Source organism: Felis catus, chromosome F2, assembly GCF_018350175.1.
Source record: "Felis catus isolate Fca126 chromosome F2, F.catus_Fca126_mat1.0, whole genome shotgun sequence".
In the NCBI taxonomy this organism is placed as follows: Eukaryota; Metazoa; Chordata; class Mammalia; order Carnivora; family Felidae; genus Felis; species Felis catus.
The window spans coordinates 49,660,661-49,685,345 of NC_058385.1; the positions used below are offsets into that span (position 1 = coordinate 49,660,661).

General features: G+C 34.8%; 1 protein-coding gene across 49 annotated transcripts in view; it reads left to right on the forward strand.

Moving 5' to 3' along the window:
* RIMS2 (regulating synaptic membrane exocytosis 2) overlaps positions 1 to 24,685 on the forward strand; it is a 612,755-nt gene that overhangs the window by 458,958 nt on the left and 129,112 nt on the right. For 20 of the 49 annotated variants that reach the window (XM_045050046.1, XM_023248368.2, XM_023248356.2 and 17 more), the window contains 3 exons: positions 2,107 to 2,207; positions 21,426 to 21,598; positions 22,486 to 22,737. The exons of 11 other annotated variants lie outside the window; for them this stretch is intronic. In XM_045050046.1, coding sequence (XP_044905981.1) covers positions 2,107 to 2,207; positions 21,426 to 21,598; positions 22,486 to 22,737 — 526 coding nt within the window. The remainder of the gene's footprint in view (positions 1 to 2,106; positions 2,208 to 21,425; positions 21,599 to 22,485; positions 22,738 to 24,685) is intronic. 18 more of the 49 variants (XM_045050079.1, XM_045050081.1, XM_045050053.1 and 15 more) reach the window with 1 other exon arrangement.

Below are 24,685 nucleotides of genomic sequence, written 5' to 3' on the forward strand. Positions count from 1 at the left end.
CTTTGTAAATAAGGTTTTAATAGAACATTGCCACTCATTTGTGTATGCACACTCTATACCTACTTTCATGTTACAATGGCAGAGTTGTGGCAGAAAACATACGGTCTGCAAAGCCTAAGATACTTATTATTGGGCCCATTTACAGAACAAGTTCGTCAACTTCTGCCAGTATATATCACATGACTACCTAGGAATTAGAAAGAATTTAATGTAGCTTCATAGGAGGCTGATGTCCAGAAAATAGTCTAAATATTAGAAAATGCATATGTATGTGTGTATGTGTATATATATCTATATGTATGTTACATAAATTTATATATGTATATATAAAATGTGTCTTAACTTCTTTGTCTATTGGTGCTATTTGAATTAATATAGTATCTTGCTACTATGCTATCAAAATGAAACTTTTTAAAAGAACTTCCCACTCAATTTAGTTAATTAATATTCTTTAAGTACACATAATTTCTTTGATGCGGGGATAGCTTTTTTTGTTCCCTTGCCCTTGAAGAAAATAAACATGTTTTCCTGAGAATATCTCTGGAGGTACAAATAATTCCAATGTTGTATTTTAATAGACAAGTAGACATTTATACTTGACTGTATTTCACATTCGTATCATGGAAGCACTCACTTGATTTTATGTTTTATTCAATTTATATTAACATTCCCAACACCCTCATCCCCTATTTTATAATTTGGCACAGAATTAATCACTCAAATCATTATTAAAACAAGACTCTTAAAAAGAATAATTTGGCTCACTTTATTGAATAGTTGACTTAAATTTTCTGTTGTACTTAGAGGTCATGGAATATAGACTCTTTTATCCAAGATACATTCTTTTATTCAAGAGTTTCGTACTCCTTTTTGGAATTTTTTCCTTTTTTAAATCTTATTTTAATTAACAGATTTTTACTCAGAATTTGTCACTACGAGAATTATCTGATATACAATGACATTGTTTTCAGGATGACTACTAAAATACTTATTTTTGAATGGGCACACTTTTGTCTAGAGATCTTAACTTGCGGTTTCTAAAAAGTTATGATGTTAAGCGAAGGGCATATATGTGTATGTTTACATTTCTACCCACACTCAGTGGTTATGAATTTACATGACAACATTTTGTTGTAGCTACCCACTTGAGCCCAGTAAGCTGTGGTTATTTTTCCCAGTTTGTATATTTGTAGTATGCAATTGAGATTTTGTTTTTCCACTATGCATATTTATGAGAAATGGAATTTTCCTATAAAATCTCTTTGATTAAAGTTATAAATATACCTTAAAAACATTTTTTCGTGTTTGCTAAGATTTGCTAACTGAATTTAGTTCTTGTTCTAAGCAAAGTTTTTAAAGACCCTCTTGATACCTATAATTGATGTGTTTGTAGGTAGGACCTGTTATAGAGAGTATTAATCTTATTCTATAATAGGCTTACCATCTCACTTTCTCACCTCCTTCCATGTTTTGTTTTGTTTTGTTTTGTTTGTTTTTTTCTGAAATGATTTCAGTGTCTTTACTGGCATGGTATGTTCTCAGGAGTATTATTCCGAGTGCTTCTTTCTTGGCCCTGGTTCTAGAAAATTCAAGTTCAAAAGATCCATACAAGCTGGGGCAACCTGCTTTCACACATGTGCTAGTTTTATGATAATGGTTTCTAAACACAACTGTAAAATTGTATTTGAAGCCAATTAGACTTACAACTATTTTTCAATAAATAAAGCAGCAAATCCTGATGAATTATAGGCTAAAGTTTTACAGTATTATTGCTGTCAAGTTTATGTGTTATCAAATATATTCTCCTGGGCGTACATGTACCAGAAAGTGTTTTCTCTCTAGTTGAGATTTGTTGTTCTGTTAAAACTCATTTACATCTTACTCAGATTAAAACTTTTTTTTTACATATTTAGTCACCATGCTTTTGTTCACCAAATTGAATACTTTTAATAAACTCAAGAAATAATAGATGACATTTAATTTGTACGTACTACCTTGAATGAAAGTGATATATCAGCCTAGCATTTCTTCTATTATACATCCTGTAAGTGGGGCTCAGAAATAAGAACTGAACATTAATTTTATGGGTTTTTTTCTACTCGATAGGTGCTATGGATATAGACGAGAGAAATCGCCAAATGAAAATTAACAAATACAAACAGGTAGCCGGATCAGACCCCAGACTGGAGCAAGATTACCATTCAAAGGCAAGACATTTTTCTTTTTAAAAGTTGTAAGATAATCAATTAATCATATGAAACCGTCAGGTTTTCTTCAACTTCTGAATGCACATTAGTTAGACACGAACATATAATGCAATGGCCCCATGATTATTATTATGCTAAAATTTATAATGTGTTTATATTTCAACTTTTAGAGATAGAAATTGCCTTATTAAAAAATCACTATATAATATAGGAGATTAAAGAAATGAAAATCTTCAATGATCTAAAGAACTGATCTTTTAGAATTTTTTATTTTATAAAATCTAAAAGGCCCCAACACCCTCAAAATGTTTAGGGAGAATAGCTGTGGTTTTCCCATACCTAGGAATTTTTTTCAATTTCGTAGTATTTTAGTTGAATCTGGTTTATTAATGAGTGGTTAGAACAAAATACATACCCATGAGCTCTTGTAAGGAGTTCAAAAGGTTTTTTATTGAGAATCCTTTTGAGCTCCTTTTTGGGAATAAGTTGAGGTATGAGATCTACTGAGGGAGACTCTTCTCCTTCACTGCCTTTATATTTTCAAAACATTTTTAGGTTCATGATATCATTCATAGTCAAAGTCATGGAAAGACTTTTCTCTGATGTAGCTATTTAAGATTTTATAAGAGAACGAAAATAGCAAAACTTATGACATTTAATTATTACGTGTTCTGTGACTCAGTAATGTAATTGTTGCAATCATGCAATACTTGTGGTCTATATCTGTGTATTAGAGAAGAGCTGTTTGGATTTTTATACATTAGGTCTATTTTATCCTTACCTACTTAACCTTCAGTTTCTCTCCATTATACTCCATTCTTTGGTAAAGTCAAGACTTAGTAAGTAAAGCGTAACTGGCTAGGTTGGATATGCATATGTGGTAGGTAGCACAGGTTTCTAGTTTCCCCCGAAACTAGAAACTAGACCTAGTTCCTAGGTCTAGTACAACCTAGAAGAGGCAGAGATTCCTACATGAGCATCATCCTCCAAACCACCAAGCTCTTCCTCAAATTACATGAATACTCACATGGTGAATGTAGAATTGTTCATCATGGAATTCTGGTGTGCTAGAAATGACATAGGCCTAAAGCCAGAGAAAGGTAAATTCAAGACAAATAAAAATAGCCTTGCCTTTACTCAGCAGGCCCTAAACTTCTATAATTTTTTTTTCTAAAATAAAAATATGAATCGAACTTCAAATAGGTTCAGTGGATTTCATGGAAAATAGTTTTGTAGTGATATAGTACTTCAGACACATCCCTAACCTTTTGAACTTGATGTCAGAAATGATATCTGTGTCTTCCCAGACTTTGTTGTATTTCTTCTTAGGGCTAAATAGATACATTTTTTCTTTTGTGGCATCTCTTCTCTAATCTCTCATTTATTCATTTTATAGAATCCAAATACCAAGGCATGTAGTCCTAATAAAATAAGATATTAAAACTTGTAGAAACATGTCTTCCACTGACACCCGTTTGTTTTATTTGTTTATCTCCCAATATACTTTAGGAAAGAATATAGATGATTTTTTAAAATACATAGAATACTCTCAATAATATTGAGGCCAAACAATGTGTATATATATGTATATGAAAATTAGTATGTAGAGTTTGATGTTTATTTAAGTAATAATGTTTACTTTTTTAATTAGCCATATTTATTATTTTTAAATGATCTCAGAAGATATTTTTTGAAAGGGTAGCCCCTAACATTTCAATAGAGAATGCTATGCAGTTCATTGGTACAGTATTTATTTGGAGCTCAACTCTGGAGAAATGATGCTCTTTTTAAAATAGTAATGTTTTCACAAAATTATCACAAAATATTTTTATTACAGCATAACTGCTGTATATAAAAACATATTATCATTTTCTGTTTCCTTATTTATCTCCCTAGAATTAGGTAATATAGGCCACATAGTGTGCATAACTTTTCAAATGTGGACCAGAGGTCTATATTAATCCATTTAACTCTTAATCTAATACACTAAGTTAGTGTTCTGGGAGCAGGGGACAATGTAGAAAGGAGAAGAGTTTTTCTCCGTTCATTTTGCACACCTGATCCTCGTACTTGTCGCTTTGTTCCCAGCAGTTTTGTCCTTAAAGGACCCATTCGCCAATTTCAAAGAGGCCCATCACAAGGAAAGCAATCCAACTAAAGTAATTTACGTTATAATATGAATAAGACAATGCAGAAATAGTGTCATTTTTTAAAAACCTTTAAATACAACTAAAACTCACATTGGTGGAATTGCAGGCAATAACAATGTAAAAAAAAAAACTCAGTCAAAAACAAAGTATTTTTGACAAATAGGTCACCACTGTTAACTAAACTGTTCCCTTTATTAGACTTTATTCTCTTCTCTACGCTGAGAATACACATTCAGTGCCAGCCTTAAGTGTTTTAAATGGACTTTCAAGACACAGGCAATAGGGACACCAGAAAAGGGAGACAGGTTGGGGCAGGTTAGGAGTGGCTACACATGGGCTGTTTGTAAGTCGGACGTTTGTAAACAGGAGTACTTAGAGACTCCGGTGTCATCAAAGTGACAGCAGTAAATGAGTGTAGTGCAGCAGGTGAGAACAGTGCCTGGACTCAAGCAAACTCCCCCTGGGTGCCTTTGGGTAGGTTAACCCCTTATTCTCAGTTTCTTTATCTGTTAAACCAGGCTTTGGGATCTATTTCAGAGGGTCATGATTGGGATGAAAAGAGATGATGTATAGAAATGGCTTAGCATTTAGTGAAGTGCGGAATAAGTGGTGCAGATAATATTTGCTTTAATTTTCACAATAACAACAGCAAATGTAATCATGGGCATGAGAAATTAATATGACAAGGTCAGAGCGAAACGGTGAAGAAATAATTGAGCTAATGAAAAGGATTCTAGGGCAACTCAGAGGTCATTGAATGTTCCTTTTATTCTCAGAGAATTCAAGCATCAGAAATCTAAAAGGAAAAATTCAATTTAGGGGGAAAGAATTTATGAATCTTCAAGGGATATGGATTTAAAAAAAAAAAACAAGAGGCTGAAACATGATGTGTGGTGAGAAATTACAAACTAAATTGCTGAAATGAAGAAATTAGGTTAGCAGAGTTGATGTTAAATGAGCCTGGCCCTTGGAAAGCAGTTAACGGGCACACATGTAGGCCTGGCCGTTTCGCTGCTCCTTAATCTGAATACTGAAAGACTACATTTATAAAAAGTAAAATTGTAAACACGGATAGGTGGGCTTGTACAAATCACTAAGAAAATGCTTGAAAATACATATATTTAGGAGAAGCGAAGAAATGGAGGCTTCTTTTATAGCAGTGATTGAAATAAAATGCTTGGGAAAATTTTTTGGCCTAAGCAGAAAAGTTGAATTGCTAGCAGCATATAACACAGGCCAGCAACAGAACAGCTGAAGTAGGCTTTGTGCCCACTGGAGGGATTGCTGCTGAAGCATCCAGAACCTGGTACTCACATGAAACAGACCCCGCTGTGCTGGTGTGAGTGAGGTGGGATCCTCTGACGAATAGAGCAGAAAAATTCCAATAGGAGTGATCTCAGTAACTCAGTCTCTACTCTGCAAGGCCCTCACGGAGGAAGTTAAAATTTCCCGGAGGAAGTAATGAAGCTTCCTTTCTTGGAAGAAGCAGTTTATTATTTCGTACACAGAGGCAGGATTCAGATTTTCAGGAAACTCTGATAGGCTTCGTCCAGCCAAATATCTGACAGAATGGCTTCATCTTTAAAAATCAGAATTAAGGTCCCCTATCTGTGGTCTCCATCCCTGGCCAGGTCAAGAAATCTTACCACTCACTGATGAAGATAACACGGCAGGAGTGCCAATGGCTGCATCTGGATTTCTTCAGTGCAACACCCCCTTTCTCTACCCTTCTATTCTGCTGTGTTGCCTTCATTTCTTTATAACCCTGCAGACAACTAGCTTCAAGATCTGTAGCAAAATCCCAAGAGAAACTCCTGGAATTAAGTGAAGTTGCTCACATGGGAGCATAGGAGGAAAAAAGAGACAAGTCACGTTACCCGGAAGCATTCTTACTACCAACCTTCCAAACTTCGCCACCAAGGTTCTGAGAAAGTCAGAGTGTGGGTGCAGTTGTCACTTCTTAACATTCTCTCCTCTCCTTCCCCAGTTGAGGGTGACTTCTGTCCCGAGTTCTGCATACTTTAGATTGCTTTCTGGCCCCAAACCAGGCCATAACCCTTCTGGACTGTCGGGCTGCTTGTCTTGGAGCCAGACAGCTTCCAAGCCTTTTATTAGTCACCTGCTGTGTACTTGTCTGCAGTCAGTCTCTGGTTGTTCCTTTATCAAGTATATTTATAAAGAGAGATAAAACTAGCTTTTAAAATATAGGTTATTAAGCTAGTAAGTAAGAGCAGCCATATATAATATGGCCCCTGAAGCACAAGAGATATTACTGGTAGTCTTATCCAGGCCAGATTGAAACAACTTCAGTCTCACCTACAAACTTGACAAATGGCTACATAAGCCTAATGAAAAGAGAGTTGGAAATTGAAATGAAAAAGGAACTAGAGAAAAATCATATTTTAAAAGCCTTTATATTCTCTTTTGCCTCTTCCGTATTTTCTTATTCATGCCAGTGAAGGTAGATTTCTCATCTATATTCTATTACATCCACCAAATAGAATTTAAAACTAATGAAAAATTTTTCTATATACATTTATGTAATTTCTTCTTTATCTGTGAGATAAATAAAGGAATGGATGATCAATATATCTTCATGGGAGAAGAGGCCATTGGAAGTATACCTTCTTGCCATTGGTGTGCATTATTCATAACCACAGTAGCAGCCATGTTCACAGCACAACTTTTGAAGTCTTGATTATAGTAATAGAGATACATAGCCAGTTTTGTTAGTCAGTCTGCAATTTGTTTTTAGTGACTATGATAAAATATAGACTGCAGAGTAGTATTAAAAATGTGGACTCTCAAACCAAACTGCATGGGTTCAAATCCTACCTGTCAATATTTGAGTGGCCTTGGGCATGTTAGTTAACATCCTTGTGCCTAGGTTTCTTATTCTGGAAGATGTGCTAAAATATAGTACCTACCTCATAGGATTGCTTTCAAGATTAAATCTATTTATGTATATGTATAGCTCTCAAACAGAGTTTGGAATGTAGTAAGGAATACATAAATGTTAGCTGTGATATGATGATGGTGGTGGTGATGATGATGATGATGGTGGGGAAGAAGAAGAAAAAGAAGAATCATTTCCAGCAGATAACTTGCTCTTACCAAAGCCCTTCGGGGCTCAGGTCTATATTTGTTGCCATCAACAATCTACTAGGTACAGCTAAGCATATCTTTAAGGTAATCCTAAAGATATATGGGTGGAAAGGGAGCTAAAGTATAAAGATTAAGGATAATTTTAAAAGTCTAAAAATTGATTAGGGTTGTATTATTTTTACCAGTTTAGTCCAATCTTTATCCAAAATTATTTTTCTTGCCATTTCTATTCTCTAGCAAACTGGATGTACTTCAACTTTAATTTAAAGAGAGAGAGAAAATTATTTTTGCACACAAATTTATCTATATCTGCGTGCGCGCGCGCACACACACACACACACACACACACACACACACCCTAGAGGTGAGGCAAAGGAGAATTTCTCTTCTCCATATTTTAGCTGATGGAAGCAATAGCTATTCATTTCTTTCTTGTCTCATAAATACAAATATACTTCACTTTAAGTAAAAGATCCATACTTAAAAACTTAATGGTAAATAATTTTGGTGGAATTTTAGAAATTTGGTGTTTTTATGTGTGAGTAATCTTTGAATTCTAAAGTTTCCAACTTTAGGTACCTTTTTCCTCAACATCTTGTATTAGTTTGCTAAGACTGCCACAACCAAATGCCACAGACTAGGTAGCTTAAACAAAAGAAATTAATTTTCTCGCAGTTCTGGAGGCTTGGGGTCTAAGATCAAAGTGTTGACAGGTTTGGTTTATTCTGAGACCGTCCTTGGCTACAGATGGCTATCTTCTTGCTGCGTGTTCACAAGGTCATTTCTCTGTGAATTGGCTTAGGACCCGCCCATATGACTTCATTTTACCTTACTTACTTCTTTAAAGGCCCCATCTACAAGTATAGTCGCATTCTGAGGTACGAGGTATTAGGACTACGATATGTGAATTTGGGGGATACACAGTTCAAGCACAACATATTTCTAACAAACAATTAATGGTCTTTTAAAATAACTTTTACTGCCTTATAAAAGTGTATTTGGTTATAATATGAATAGAGATTTTAAAGCAAGTAACTATAGCTATTTCATTTCAAACCTTAAAACTGCTAAAATTTTGTTACTTTTTCTCTTTCTCCAACTACCTTGTCATATCCTAGGAGATGAAATATTTTTTGTGCTTGCAAGTTCAGTTTTTAAATTATTTTGCTTAGTGATAAAACCACATTTAAATTTAAATATGGTTTCCTCGCCCATAATTTGGTTTTGACATTCAAGCCGTGGGTCTTTTTTTCTTTACATGTATTTGTTAATTGCCACCCATTACTATATAACCACATGTCAGGCCAAGAAATATGGAGAGGATATTTTTTAATTATGAAGAATTCATTTGAGGTAACTAGGGCAACACTTCATATGTTATAGAACACTATAAAATTACAGAAAAAAATTATAATTTCTCCCTTTTTAGTAAATATGATGTTGCTAAAAACTGACAAAAGAATTTTAAGTAACTTGTATTCAGCTACCTGCTGCTAAAAGGGTCAGTGTATGAACAATAGCTGCTGTTGCCCATAGCGTAATTTCTTTTTGTATATTGCCTAAGAATACATGGAAGAAACATTTTCTTTTACCTCCAGAAAAAAAGAAATTCATTCATTCACCTTTGCTTTCATCAAGCCTCCAGAGCTGCTGGCTTGTTAACTAGAATACCTTACAGGGAATTCAAGGGTTCAATGATACGGGTCACCAAGAGGAGAGAGATCTTGCTTTATGAAATCAAGGAGGATATGGGAAACAAAGAAGGAAGAAGAGGCGATAAATAGGGCAGAAACATTATTTCCAACTCAAATTCCATATAATCTAGAAGCATTAAGTATTGACATATAAAAAATTACATGTATAAGAATGTTCAAAACAACAGAGAAATATGAAAACGTATATACCTTCTGAACCAACCATGGCATTTATCACCTCTTAAAATAAATATATTCTGCCTTATGTGATAATTATTTGCTTATTTTTTATCTTCTTGAGAATGGGGACTATATTTTTTCATTTTGGTAGTCTCTCTATGGCAAACGCTTTTAAGCACTCAAAGGAATATTTTTGCATGAATGAATATGGACATCAGTGCTGAGAGAAAGCTAGACAGTCAGGGATGGCAAATGTTTGGAAAAAGCTTTAGAGGAGGTGAATGTCAAAGTATTTTGTACCAAGGTAAGGACAAGTCATGAACTTTGGGAGAAGGTGTGGGTAGGTTTTTGTATGATAGTCAGAAGCAAACTTTCTAATGGGCATTTAATTATTGGTTTGTGTCCATAGTTAATCATAGTAGGAAGAAAGCGGAGAAAAAATTAGAAGATTTGGCCTCTAATTTTTATTTTACCACTTATGTAATAAGACTTTGGATAAACTACCCAATAGTTCTTCACAGCCCAGCTTTTTAATGTGTAAAAATTGAGGGACTCTGTAATCTATAAAGTGCTACATGGTACTTTGAAGGCTGCATTGAAAAACACTATGTATTAACATTTGGTTTTTAGGCAACCTCATTATTAATTAATAAAATCATTTAATTTCATGGCCTAATATTTTAAATTAGGTTTGAAGTAGACATTCTATATTTCATTTCCTTCATCTAATTGATTCAGTAATCTCTGATCAGTGTCGGATTCTCTATTAGATATATTCTCACAAAAGATTGAATCTATATATTCTTAAATTAACTTATGGCATAATATGATTTAGAGAATAAATTTATATGTGTAATATCTTTGCCTATTACTTCACATGAAATATTGGACAACTAGGTTTGAATTGACCCTCAATTCAAAACCTTTAGTCAATTAGGCAGTCAGTCAACTAAGGGAGCATGGAGCTATCTGCACCTATAATTTCAGTTCAATTTGGCTAATTGAACATGTCTACGGCTTTATTATATAATAATACAAAACACACAAAAAATTAGTTGTAATTTTTTTTCAGTTGGAAGGATATTATTTATTAGCAAAATAAATGTACTAATGTTGTCCTAAATATGGAATTTTGATTATTTCTATTTCATCAGTTTCAAAGATTGCAAAATAAATACTTTAGTCTGAAAATAATAGAGCTAACCTATAAGAGAAAGAACTTTTTCCTGGTGATAACTTCAAGAGGTAGAAATAGTGTGTGTAAAAGGGTACAGAACTTAGCGTGGCACATGGGAGCACCCAGTAATGGTTGTTATTTTTATTATTTATTATACATGTGACACAGGGGTAATAGAAAAACCTTACAGTGAACTTCATTCTCATGGGTGAAAAATTTATTAGTTCAATACAGCTTTCTGACTAACAAAGAAATGGCTGTGATTTTAAGATTGGCCCTTTTCAGGTCATTTTCATGACTAGGCATACTCACAGCAAAGCTAACAGTCTTCAAGGTCCAGTCATGTTGCAACATGAAGAACATGTTGCTTCTTAAGCCCATTACCATTTTGTGCCCCACCCCAAAAGATGACCTGACTTTAAATGGAATGTAAAGGGGTTATTTCCATAGGACATAGAACATCTTTACCTTTTTATTAGTTTGCAAGCCACTGTTTTTTTAATTATTTTAAAGTTTTGTTTGTTTAAGATCTATCCAGTTATAGCTGCAAGTAGTGTTGTATAGTTACAAGTAGTGTTGTATAGTTACAAGTAGTGTTGTATTGTTATTTTTATACAGTTTTTGTATTCTGGTTAGACATGTCATTTTAGGTAGAGTTTTAAAAATTTCAGAAAATGAAGAAAGTCTTTATTTTAAAATATATACTTCAAACTGTGACTATTTAAAAAAGAAATGACTTAGGTTCTCTATATGCTTGCCTGGTATCCCATTGAACATGAAATTATAGTTAAGACATTTTTTAATGGAAAGACATAGAAAGACCTCAGTAGTAACAAGTTGCATAAACTTAGTCACGACACTGTTTTTTAATTTTCTCATCCTCAAAATTAAGAAGCTAGATTATATCCTCTTAGAGGTCACTTTCAACTTTAAAATCCTGTGATTTCTTTTTAATAACTCAGTGATGAGCGAATAATTAAAAGTATGTGTCAGCATCAAATAACTTTCCTGGGCTTTTTTCTTAAACAAAGAGTGGCTCTATGCGAGTCCTCTTGTGTGTCTAAACATATTTTGTAATCTCAGGGGACGTTTGGTAGCTCCCTCTTTTCTAAAACTCAGAACTGCATGTCTGATAATTCTCTGAAGCTGGTCAGCTGTAATTCTGGCATCTGGTTCTGCAACGTTAAAAGAAGAAAAAAGTTTCCAGAAAAACAATCAATTGAATAGCAATCAAATGAAGGACTGAGTGAATGGAGGAAGGGAGAAAGGGAGAGAGAAATGAAAAAACAAGAGAGGATGAAAGGAAACAAAGGAAGGAGGGAAGGATGGAAGGAAAGAGGCAAGCAGGCTAAATCCTTCCGATCTAGGAGTTCATAATTGAATGAGGGAAACACAGGTACATAAGTGATGCTCTTACAAAATAGGCTGTGTTATCTGATATATAATAAAACTTAGCCATGCAAAGGAAGCATTATGAGAGAAATGCTCATTTGACTTGGAGAAACCTGGGAATACGTTATAGAATAATCCATGAGGTGGAGAACATGTCAGGCAGAGGAAGAGCTGAAGCAAAGTTGCAGACGCATGTGAGCACAAGCTGTATGTTTAAGGAATAATTAGTAGTTCCTTAGAATGGAAATACACAAATCGCGATACATATTAGGAGATAAGGATGGATAAGCTGACAGGGACTAGGTTACAGAGCTCTTTGGATCACTCAGTTAAAAATCTAGAATGTTCTTCATTATAACCATGGGCTTTGAAGGTATTTGAAGAAGTCACCAATATGAACAGATATTAATTCTAGTGCATCTTAAGATGCATTTATAAGGGAGATTAGAGACAGAAGTCCTATTCAGAGGCTGCTGCTCTAGTCTAAGCAAGACGTAAATGTTATTCCTCACCATGTTTTGACTGTTGCCTTCATCCCAAATGGTCTTAATGCAAACCCAACTAATGCTGCTATATCTTCTAACACAAGGAATCAGAGTAGTGGGCCTCTTACAGATTTTCAACAGAATGTAATTATATCTGCCCTATTCCTGAATTTGGTAAGTCAGGGCGATGCTCACATCCTTTCAAGTTTCTCAGCACTTCGTGGTTATTCGGGCTATTATTTAGCCCTGATCTTCTTAGATACAAGTGCCTTGAGTTACTCTATGCTTTCTAAGGTATTATTATTCGTAAAGGAGCCTTCTCCATATCCCTAGTCCATTCATTTTTGTCCTGTTTCTGCCTGCTTCACATTCTCAGGACCTTTGTCCTAATGCTATGTTCTCATGTTTTATTTCTGTTGCAGCTTTGGGGATGCTAGCTTGCCACTCAATATCTATAATATCTCCACCTTATATCCTAATAAACAATATAAATATTCTCTCAAAGTTACAAAAATAAGCCATGGGATATTTAAAAATATTTACAAAGGACCAAGTATCAGGGATGGTTGTGGCTAAGGAGCATTTCTTTATGATATTTCTTAATTCTAGCTAGATCTTAAAGGTTTCTCATCCAAGGGTTTGGAAAAGCATTTAGTCACAATGATGGTATAAGTGCTTTAACACTGACTCTTCTCTCTTTTGGGAAAGTCTGAGCTTGTTGGTTTGCACTAACAGCAGGCATTCTGTTCTACTCTCTGTCAGCTTGGATATACATGAAATATTATATATATCAAAATGGGGTATTGTTATTTATATATTTAACAGTGTGGGAAAACAGACGTTGAGAATATTCTTAATTGAGGCAGAAACTTCAGGTGACATTTGTTTGAGATATTACTGAATAAATAAAGGGCATACAAATAAATATACGACTCATTAAAGTTATTGAAAAAGAAAGAAAACCCATTTACTTTATGTGGATATATCTAAATCAATAGATGACTAAGGAAGCAATATAGAAAATATTTGAAAGTTCTTTGTAAACCATAAAAACTATCCACATTTTAATAATTATTAGTGTTATGGTCACGGATTGTTACATTCCCTGGTTTAACTTTCCTTGATGCCAAGTAGAAGCACAATTGCAAAAACTAACCCAGGTTAATAGTTTCAAGAATAAAAAAACATGAATTTCCAAGTCAGGTTTGGTGTTTTCCTACGTTACGTAAAATAAGCCAACCTGGTGTCAAAGGACAATACCTTATTTTTTAAATGAGATATGGAATTAGGGACTTATGTATAATAAGACTTCACAGCTCTTTTCAAGTTTTTTTTTATAAGTCAAGGCAAAATGTTTGAGATGATAGCCAAATGTTGATGAAAACTGAATTATCATAGTCTAGAGCCTCTTTAATTTCATCACAGACTATGCCTCATTATTATCATGGTAAATATTTACTATGTGTCAAGACCTGCGATCTCATTTAAAGCTCACAGCAGGCTCAGAGAAGTTAAGAGACTTGCCCAAGATTACATAGCTACCAGTAAGTGGGAGAGCAGTTGCACCTCAGTGTATTTCAACTCTATAGCTCATGGCCATCATGATACGTTGCTTCTCATCATCAAAATCAGATGATAGATTCTCAGGCATCATAGATTATCTCAATATTGTTAGTGAAAGAGCGTTCCTTTAGTCATTTCCATGAAGTCTGAAAATATTTTTACTGACACAGAACAAAACGAATGGTATACCATTCAGGTTTGCATCCACATGTTTGTAACAAAAAAAAAAGCCTCACAGGAGAATCTGAAGAAATCCAAACAGCAGCCCACGGCTGATACTGCTGTTTAAGGAGCCAAACTTCCCGTTCCCTGTCCTTAGTGTAGGACATTCATGCTCGCTGTCACAGAATGACTGCTGCACCCCTCTGCCCATGTTTAATCTCTAATCAGAAAAAAAAAAGCAAAGAGGGAAAAGCAAATGGCCACCCCAGCTGAGTCACCCCAGCCCACTGTAATCAGAAAAGTAGTAGCTCTTTCCAACCCCAGTCCCTGGTTCCTGCTTACCTCACAGTGACCAGACCCAAGTCAAATGATCACCCTAGCTACAGGGAATCCTGGAAAATGAAGTTGTTTGTTTTTGTTCTCGTTGTTGGACTACTGAAATAAATCTGGATTCTTTTAGTAAAGAACAAAAAAAGAGAAAGAATATTGGTAGGCGTTCAACAGCAACTGAGACCAATATATAGGTGTGGTAGACTTGAGTTACCCACGTGAAAGACCAGAAACCCATTCGTACACTCCTAATAGCTAAATATCCAGATATTTGTTACCGTAAAATTAGTAAGTGATATTTCTTGACTAATTAGAGTGGACAATATTGAAGAAGGAGAAGTCAAAGATAACTTACACATTTTCTATGTTTTAGTTCAATATTGAGCCTATTATAGGAGATGGGAGATACATGAATAGTTGGTTTGGGGTGAAAGAGAATAAATTTGGGTTTGGCCACATGAATTTGATGTAGGTGCAAAACAGCATATGCACGATGCCCTGGAAATAACTGGAAATACAGGTCTGAAGCTTGGGAGATGAGTGAGAGCAGATGATAAGGATTTATTAGTCATTACGTGGTAGTGAAAATGCATAGATAATGGATTGGATCATCCTGGGGGGAGATATTCATAGTGAAAAGAAAAGGCTAACAATCAAAATTTGGGGAAAATATAATTTAAAATCAGGTCAGGGAATGTGAAGCTGGCAAAGGAGATTAAGAAGGAATAGTGAGGGAGACTGGTGAGAAACCATGAGTGACGGTATCTGAGAAGACATTTATGGAAACATTTCAGAAGGAGAGAGGGCTTCAATAATACTAGATGTAACAGCAAAATCAAGCAAGAAGAAAACTAAAGACACTACCAGCTGGTAAATTAGGATATTATTGATCGTTTTGTTTGTTTTTAAGAACAATTTCAGTAAACAGTAGATTAGAATGGGTGAAGAGTTATGGGTTCTGAGGAAGAAAGTGATAAATGCATTTGTTAAGGGCAAAAACATGAGTTCTGTAGCTACCTGAGATCTGTAAACCTGGAATTTCATTGCAGAACTGGCATTTCCATTTCTAAAACTTATGAGAAGTTAATGGAAATAAATAACAGGTGATGAGATCAGCTGATTGCTAATAGATACAGAGCTCCCTCAGAGCTCTAAATTAAGAGAGTCATAATTGACTACTAGCTATAATTCCTTCTCTACAAGTTCTCCAGGAAAAATTATTAAGCTTACAAGTTTTCCTGAGACCAAAAGACAGTTGGCTCCTTGGTATGTTTTGGCTTATAGGCTAACGGCTACTCTTTTTATTATTACAGGTTTTTTCCCTTAAGCTCTTTTGGCTGTTCCATCTTTCACAAGATTTCCCTGGATGAGTAATTTTACAGATAGGACATCTTATTGCCCCTCACTCATTGTCTCCAGATTAATCTCAGGGAATCGTACAAACAATGCATGTATTTCTAAACCCCATGCTTGGTAGTATACACCAAATCTGCACTTGGTAACTTAGTAACTTGAAAGCAGCCATAGTGGGAGTATTTGTTCCTCAGAAATTAGCAAACTCTGTAAATCAGAACTCTTGGATACCTGGTTGTTAACCATATGTCAGTGCACCACTGCCTATACCCACCATGGAGAATAAAAGGGTCAGGTGACTAAACTCTATTCAGCTGTTACCACAGTATTTTATACTCTAACTTGATGCTGCATACTGGAGATAATACTCTAGGATACAGTCTGCCAGGCAAGGATCTAGATAATGGGAATACATACTAAAATATTAAGACAGTTATTATCCTCAGAGATTTTAAATCTAGCAAGATAGATAGGTAGATCATTATGTGTGTGTGTGGGGGGGAGAGATACACACGTGATAAAACTGTGAGAAAAGCATGAGGAAAGTAGCTTATGAACACACAGGGCAGTAACTAATTCTCCTTGAAGGAATTAAGGAAGAGTTTTCTAGTGGGAATTTCATTTGCAGAATATTATTTACAAGGCTGAATCTTAAATTAGCCTTCAATTTTCTGTAGCTTTTCCTCACTTCCTTCTCCCTCTCAAGTGAAGACCTTACCATGCAATACCCTCTTGAGGAGTCCTATCTACACAAAATTATCTCTAATAGATTTTTACACAGTGCAGCATTCAAATCAAGCACCAATAAGAGCCTTAGCTAGGATAAAAGGAAAATTATCTGGAAGTAGCTCCTCAAAGGGAGAGTCCCTGCAGTTGTGGTACTTATCAAGAAACAACAGGACTCTCTTGGAATTGTGATCTGAAATCCTATAAAAATCGGTTAGTGCAAAGGATAGCATCTTCTTGCTGACATGATTATTTTATTGACCACAGGGCAAAGACTCCCCGTGCTCTGTTCTTGTCTCCTCTAGTCCCCAAGACTGGTGTCAAAAGCCCTGTCCAGAACTTCAGCTTCTCTGTGTTCCAAAGATTTTGTTTGCCCTATTTTTTCCCAATCTTATGATCTACTCTGAATGTGATATGAATATTCCTCCAACTATTTCTTGATGACATAAAACATTTTTTCTTCAAACTTGGACTTTTTTAGTGCCTGGTATTTTGCAATAACCAATCCTTGGACTAGATTTTTAGACAACATGGCAGTTTTCTGGTAACAAGCAATGTTCAAAGGAACTCATAATCCCACCCCTGTGTTTTGTGCAAGAAGTTCACGTACAAAGCTCAAATAACATGAGTTGGTGAAATGGCTGTTAGAGAAATCAAACTAGGAAATTACCTAATCTAAGAGCTTCTAATAAGTATACTGGAAAAACTAAAATCTTATTTTAGAAATTTGAATTTACTTTTTTCTCAAGAATATTATTCTAAAATTTTAATAATAACTTTCCTTTTAATAGAGCTTTGATGATACACTATTACTTTCCACTAATGTTAGATAAATAGGGAGGACATTAACTTTTCTAGGCCACTTAGGAACTCTTTAGAGTCTGGAACATCCTGAAGAATAATAGTTTCCTGTAAATTTTTCTGGTTCATGATGTGCTTAATAGTAATGTACAAAACATCAAAATGCTGTCGGGAAAAGCTTCCTTACTCTCTTCCAAGATTTTAATGATCCCAATCAGGGCACAATTTTCAGCTGAGATTGTATAATCCTATGCAATAAATCTTCTTTGTTTTCGTTCCATTAAAGAGAATGGTGAGCATATCATCCATTGTTCATCTGTCAGCTGTAAACTAATACATGCTAATCGTTGAAAACATTTTTTATTGTATAGTGCCAAGACAACACCAACCATTTTCTAAATAAATGAACTTATTTGCATTCATAACTACCTTGGTACAATAATAATTTAGCTGCCTCTATCTCACTGTTAAACTATAAACTTTTGTTTACCATACTTTAGGAAAAGAAAAAATATAGTTAGGAAATTGTTTTAAAAAATGAATTGTTTTAAAAGTTACCTCTAGTATTAGGTCATTTATTACTTTGATTTCTGGGGGGTTTTGGAGTTGTATGTATAACTGAAGATATTATATTCTAAGTATATTCAAAATCTGTTCTTCTGAAGTTTTATTTATAAAAATATTTTTCCCATTATCTCTCACTTTCTGTATTTCTCATTCTGTTTATCATATGTAAGTTTGTAATGGAAACTTGAGCCATACCCCAAAGGTAACCATATCAGGTGCTTAGAAGTAGACAGAGAAATGCACTTAATGCAAGCCTTGAGAAGGTAGTAGAATCATCATCAAACTAGAGCTTTGACTAATTTGCATACTTTCTTTATATAAACTTTTCCATTCAGTGTCTTTTTATTTAATGACTTTCTGCTTAGGCACTGGAAATGAGCAGTTGCTATGTGCTAAGCGCACTACTGAGTATTTTAAACATATCATGTCTCTTCCTCCTCACAAAAATCCTTACAAAGGGATTTATCCTTATCTTACTGGTATGAAAACTAAGGCATAGAGTTTAAATTAAATTAAATCTTTGAGTCTTAGGTGCTAAAAGGGTTACAAGAATAAGGAAGATATTATCCTGGCCTTCACGAGCTTATATTCTAGTAAAGGGTATGAAAATTAGACATGAACACACTTACACATACACACACGTACCCCTTTAACATGAAGTAGTATGTTGAATTCTATAAAAGCATAAAACTATAATATAGTATGTGGAAACTTATCTTTCCCTAAATTTTTCATTTCCAAAATTTTAGCTGAGCAAACTAGATTATCGAAGAGGTCTTAACCAAATATACGTGCAGTGTACCCCACGTGGTTTTTTTTAACCAAAATCTTAAGCCTTAGGCTAGCCTGTATGCACCAATGAATCATAGCAACAGAAGCAAAAGTCATGACAACTTAAAAAGACAAAGGTTAGAGTATGCAAAGTCAGAATCCTAACTAGTGAAATATAAAAGTCAAGTAAAATGTAGGTTTCAGAAATGAAGGCATAGCGATCAGACGAGAACCAATCAGGGAGACAGGGGATACACAGGAACAAGTTGGCTTTGGATATCAAAATGAAGTACTAGAAACAAATATTAAAAATGTGGCATCTTCTGTGTCAGTCAAGAAGTGTCATGTATTTCCTGCCTAGATAAAGCTATTTCTCATCCTGTAGTTGGGAATCAGCAGTTGCTGGTAAGATCATGGGATGTGGATGAAGCTGGTCAAATGGGGAAGGTGAGACCTGAGGACATACTAGGAGTCAGTGGAAAAGTTTGCTTTAATATTTTAATTTTTTTATAAACATATGTTCTGAAATGAATCTCTTGAACATATGTAGAAATGATTATATTCTTATTGTAGCTTAGAGCAGCCTTAAAATAATATGTTGATTGTTGGTTCTACCCAATATTTTTTTCAGTGAAGATGTACCTGGAATTGATACTGAAACAGTATTCAACTACTATCTAATCATCATCACCATCATCGTCATCATCATTTGTCATTTATTAAACACTTGTTCTATGTTGATACTGTGCCAAGTGTTTTTTACATACATTATCTTAATCCTTGCAGCAAACCTAGGAAATGGGTACAGCGGTCTGTATTTTAACACATACAGAACTGGGACTTACAGAAGCAATTGGCCCAAGATTACAAACTTAATAATTTGTGAGGCCAAAATTCAGATCAACAATTCAGTCTCACTCCAAAGCGTGTGCTCTTAGTACCTTATTATTTCTCACCACCTCCTAGAGTTAAAATTTAGGGTTTTTCATCTGCTTTCAGTACATTTTTGTGTGCACTGGCTAACTTAGATAATGTTGGATCCACCCATTGAAATGTTATTCTACACAATGGCTGAAAACACTGTCACTTAAATTAAATTGTTTTTACTATTTTAAAGTGGCTTCAGTTTGAAAAGATATCGTGGACCAAATGTTCTCCAAATAAATTCACTGTAAATAAGTAATTACCTTTAAAATCAACATGAGGTTTCTGTTTACACAGACACTTCCTGAAAACAAGGCAGCAAGTTTTGCAGAACTTAAGTGTATACGTTTTTTGATACGTGAGAGTTTATCCAACAAAGTGGGAAGTTAAAAGGGACTAAGAAAGGCCAATATCTCACCTAATTTGAATGTATATTTCTAGATTAAGGATTTGGTTATTAAAATTTTATGGAGCCTTAAAAATAATTCCCTTATTTTACATTTGAATAAAAGGATCAGTTATTAACTCAAAAATATATAACTTGACACAGAGAGATACTGGGGGGAAAAGAATCCAGATCATTTGAATCTGATTTAATGTTTATACTATACCCTATTGCCATTCAATTTATCTTAGCCAGAATGTTTATATCTCTCTAATATTTGCAGTGAATTGTTATTCTTACAGGATGGTTTATTAGGTAAAGATTCTTCAAATCACAGTAAATTGTTTATATAAGATAATCATCTTTCTAAGGCTTTGTGAAATTTGCTAGTATCTATGCTTAGAATAATCTCCATTGCAAAACTGACCAAATAAGGATGTTTCAACATTATGTTTGAAGTACATATAAATAAAGAAAACTCTATTAGCAGATATTCTCTTAACCCATTAATAGCCATCAGTTAGTAATGATACAGCTATAATACTGTATTTATTTGTATTATTAGATAGCAGACATGCATTATTTCTAATTTTCAAAACCCCAAAAGGAAGATATTATCCCTGTTATTTTATAAACAGACTTTTAAAGATTAAATAATTTGTTCAAGTTTACCTAGCTAGTAAGAGTTTTTCTTACTCCAGGTTTTCCAGACTCCAAAGTCTATTCTTTTTTACACCCCAAATGTCATTAACATAAAGCATTTATGATGTTTTTCAACTTACCAGAATATTTGAACACCCATAACACCCTGCATGCTGGCTGGGTCAGATAACTATTCGGTTATTTCAATTCCAGGAAGTTTGAACTATTGTAAATAATAATGACTTTTCTAGTATTTCTAGGATTCATCAAAATTCCAGCAACCACCCAAAAATTCAACTCTCTTTTTTCTTGGCTTTCCGTTCAAAAGTTAGTGTTTTAATAATTAGATTTTACATTATCTCTAGGTTTTCAGTGAAGCATAATGGATTTCAGAGAACATTGGTGGCTACTAAAATTGGTCTTTATAAGTTACAATGGCAACCTTATCACACTTTTTTTTTTCAAATTTTGTACAGAATAAAACAATTCTGCTTCCTTATGTTATGTTTATTTCCCAGATTTCACCTAAATGTTCTTCCCCGGGGCCATTACTATTGTGAAACTGTTTTAATGGCCTTCATTGGGGGGGGGGGGTGAAAATGCTCTAATTGCCTTTGCTAAAAACAAGGGTTTCATATAAATTGAATTTTTCTTTTAGGATAATTGCCATTCACTTTTGTTTTCTATGCCACTGAGTGGGGTTTTGCAGTATCCTCTGTGGACAATTAAAGTGCTGAAGTAGGAGAAGCTAATAATTGCTTTGTGCAGTAATACTGACAACCTCTGCGTGTTTGTCAATCTGTGTTAACAGTACCGATCAGGATGGGATCCTCATAGAGGGGCAGATAATATTTCCACTAAATCTTCGGACAGTGATGTAAGTGATATATCCGCGGTTTCCAGGACTAGTAGTGCTTCTCGTTTCAGTAGCACAAGCTACATGTCCGTCCAATCAGAACGGCCAAGAGGAAACAAGAAAATCAGGTGAGTAAGGGGATTTTGGCAGGAAATTCTTTTCAACGTATTTTAGGTCTTTGATTTTCTTTGGGTAAACATAAAATCATTTCCTTCGGAAGGTTACTATGTGTCATGAAGACAGGGAGAACTTCTGAACATACCGCTTTGTATTGTATTTTGGTCTATATTCAGACTACTGGCACAGAGAAGTTTTACAGAACATATAACATTTTTCTTCCTAGGCTACCTGATATGATATCATTAGTTCTTTTTTTCATGTTTGCTATTCAGAAAGTAATTCTGTTACTATTCTGTCTTTACTGAAATGAAAGTGATGGGTAAGTGAAGACTTGAATTTTTTAATGTTCCAAGGAATATGAAAAATGATATTTTGGAGGGCTTTTTACCTAGCTGAATATACTTCCATGATTCAGAATACATAAGAGTATTACTTTTTTAGTAGGATGGTCTCCCATTCTCCTGACACCATTATGAGGGCATGGGAAATTCCTCAGCCTCTCAAGAAAATTTGTAAATGTAGCATATGTTACTATAATTCTCACTTATCACCTGACCTATAGATTTGATGGGCACCTAAGCTAATTTATTTCTTTACTCCCATTACATCAGAAAAAAAATCTATAATGGAGACCTCCACCTTTTTCCATGCAACTTTGTGATGGGAAATATGCTATAAAAACAATTATGACTAAGACTAAGTGTTGCTTACACAGTGCTTGCTTCCGGTATACACTGGAAAGAAAAGTATTCAATGTTTAAAAGATGTAATTTTTATTTATGTTTTTAGTAGTTTTCACTACATTTCTGTTTAATTTCATATGCATTTTTTTCTTGACTTTTTCTTTCTTGTTTGTCTTTATTTGCATGCCTTCGATTTGTGTTGCTTTCAAAAGGCCAAAGGGAGTAGAAGAGGGAGGGCAAGAAGGGGATAAACACGAAGAGATAGTTCATGAGGAGGAAGAGGTAAAGCAAGAAACACTTAATGAGAATGAGAAAGGGACAGAGATCACAAACACGAGTAATAAGGAGAAAAACAGAGAATCAGGAGACGAGGAAAAAGCACAAGATATACCTGAGCAAGGGAAAGAAAAAGAACAGTGGAATAAAGAGGATTTGCAAAGACGATTTTCACAAGATGATGACAGGTAAAATTTGCTTATTTTTGTAGACACTTCCCATTAGTAATGTAGCCCTTTGCCCTAGCTCTAAAGACTATTTTGCCATTTGCATTTGGTTTATTTTCTTGTGTTTTATCTATTTAGCTTCTAATACAACTAATTCATATATTGCAAATTATTGTCAAATAGATTGACTAATGAAACAGCCTTTAATTTATATCCACTAACTCTGAGGGTCTGATTTATTCAATTTTCTTTATGACCAGCTGAATCAAATGTAAATTTCCCTTAGTTCCTTTAGCGTTAATTGCTGCATATCTTCTCCATTTGTAGAGTCAAAATTTTTAAAATGAGATTCTGAAGGGCCTGAAAAAACTTAGCCTACTTCATAAAAAATATTATACACTGGAAACAAACTTTTAAAACGATTGGCAAATTTGCTAGTAGAACGTAAGCTTTATTTGGTCTCTGGCTCCCTTGCTTCTTCTTAGTTTTCTGGTGGGTTCTAGCCTAGTTTTGAACACTAAGGAAGATTGCGAATCAGGGGCAGTGCTCTTTGATACTCTGAAAAGAAAGGCTAGATGCCCCAGGGTTTATTAGAAAGCAAACACGTTGGGTTAAGTCCCTCTAAAAATTCAGGCAGCTAGAGAAACTGCCAGAGAAGGAACTTTGGACAGGAAAGAAAGGAGGAAACATAAGCAGCAAGGTATAAAACAACTATGTTTTCATTTTCATAACACAGGCACCAAGTGAGTCTGAAGCTATCTTCACAGTGCTGTACCGAAAGTCAGCACAAATACACAGTAAACCTCCTTTTTCTGCCTGAGGAGATGAGGTTTCTGTAATTACATTTCTCAGAGACCAAGAATTGCAAATCATGTCCATCTTCGAGGAGTTTGGGTTTCTAGCTGTCAATCCAGAATTTTATTTGTTAGTACATGGTTGGCTTGATAAACACACCCTGTTATAAGTCAAACTTTGCATTATTATATTTAAACGCAATCTCATTTTGTACATACTCATGATTAATAAGAAAGATAATTGGGGCAGTTTTTTACCCCATCAGTATACAATTCAGTGGTTTAGTCTATGACACTTCACTTTTTGTCTCAGATTGGTATATTTAATTATATCTGTGATCTATGAAATTTCCTGTATAACAGATATTAAACCTAAGAGGGATCCTAAGTTTGGCATGTTGTGATTTGAGTCAAAACTAGTAATTTCAAATCTACTTCATTACTTATCTAATTTTTGATAATTACACTGGTTTGTTAAGAAAGACTTGTTTGGGGGCGCCTGGGTGGCTCAGTCAGTTTAGCGTCCGACTTCGGCTCAGGTCATGATCTCACAGTTTGTGAGTTCGAGTCCCGCGTTGGGCTCTGTGCTGACAGCTCAGAGCCTGGAGCCTGCTTCACATTCTGTGTCTCCCTCTCTCTCTCTGCCCCTTCCCTGCTCATGCTCTGTCTCTCTCTGTCTCAAAAATAAATAAACATTAAAAAAAAAAAAAAAGACTTGTTTGGCATAGGATAATTTCATCATTAGTTCACAGAGAAAAGTTTCCCAAGGTTTCCTTGGAAAATATAGACAGAATTTCCTTTCCTCCAAAAGCAGAGCAAAATGTAGCTCTCTACTGTGTTTCTCTTTCTACGTACTGTGTAGAGGAGAACACACACGCCCCAAAGTCTAACATGCCGGGCTTGGTGGGCAGGGGTTTGGAGAAGATTTTAACTTTAAATTCTCAATTTTTAATATTACTTTCTCCATCATTTTCTTTAGGGAAAGAGTACATTATTTTGCAGGAGAAAGGGAAAGATGGTATATTCCTAGCAATCTGAGTCGTCAAGGCACCGTACTCCGCTTAAGTGACTATGTAAGACTTCTGAAACTATAAACGGAGCCAGGCTACTGTCTCTAGGGAACACATATTCTATAAGGTGGCACAAAATGTCAACGGCAATTACTTGTAGGAAAC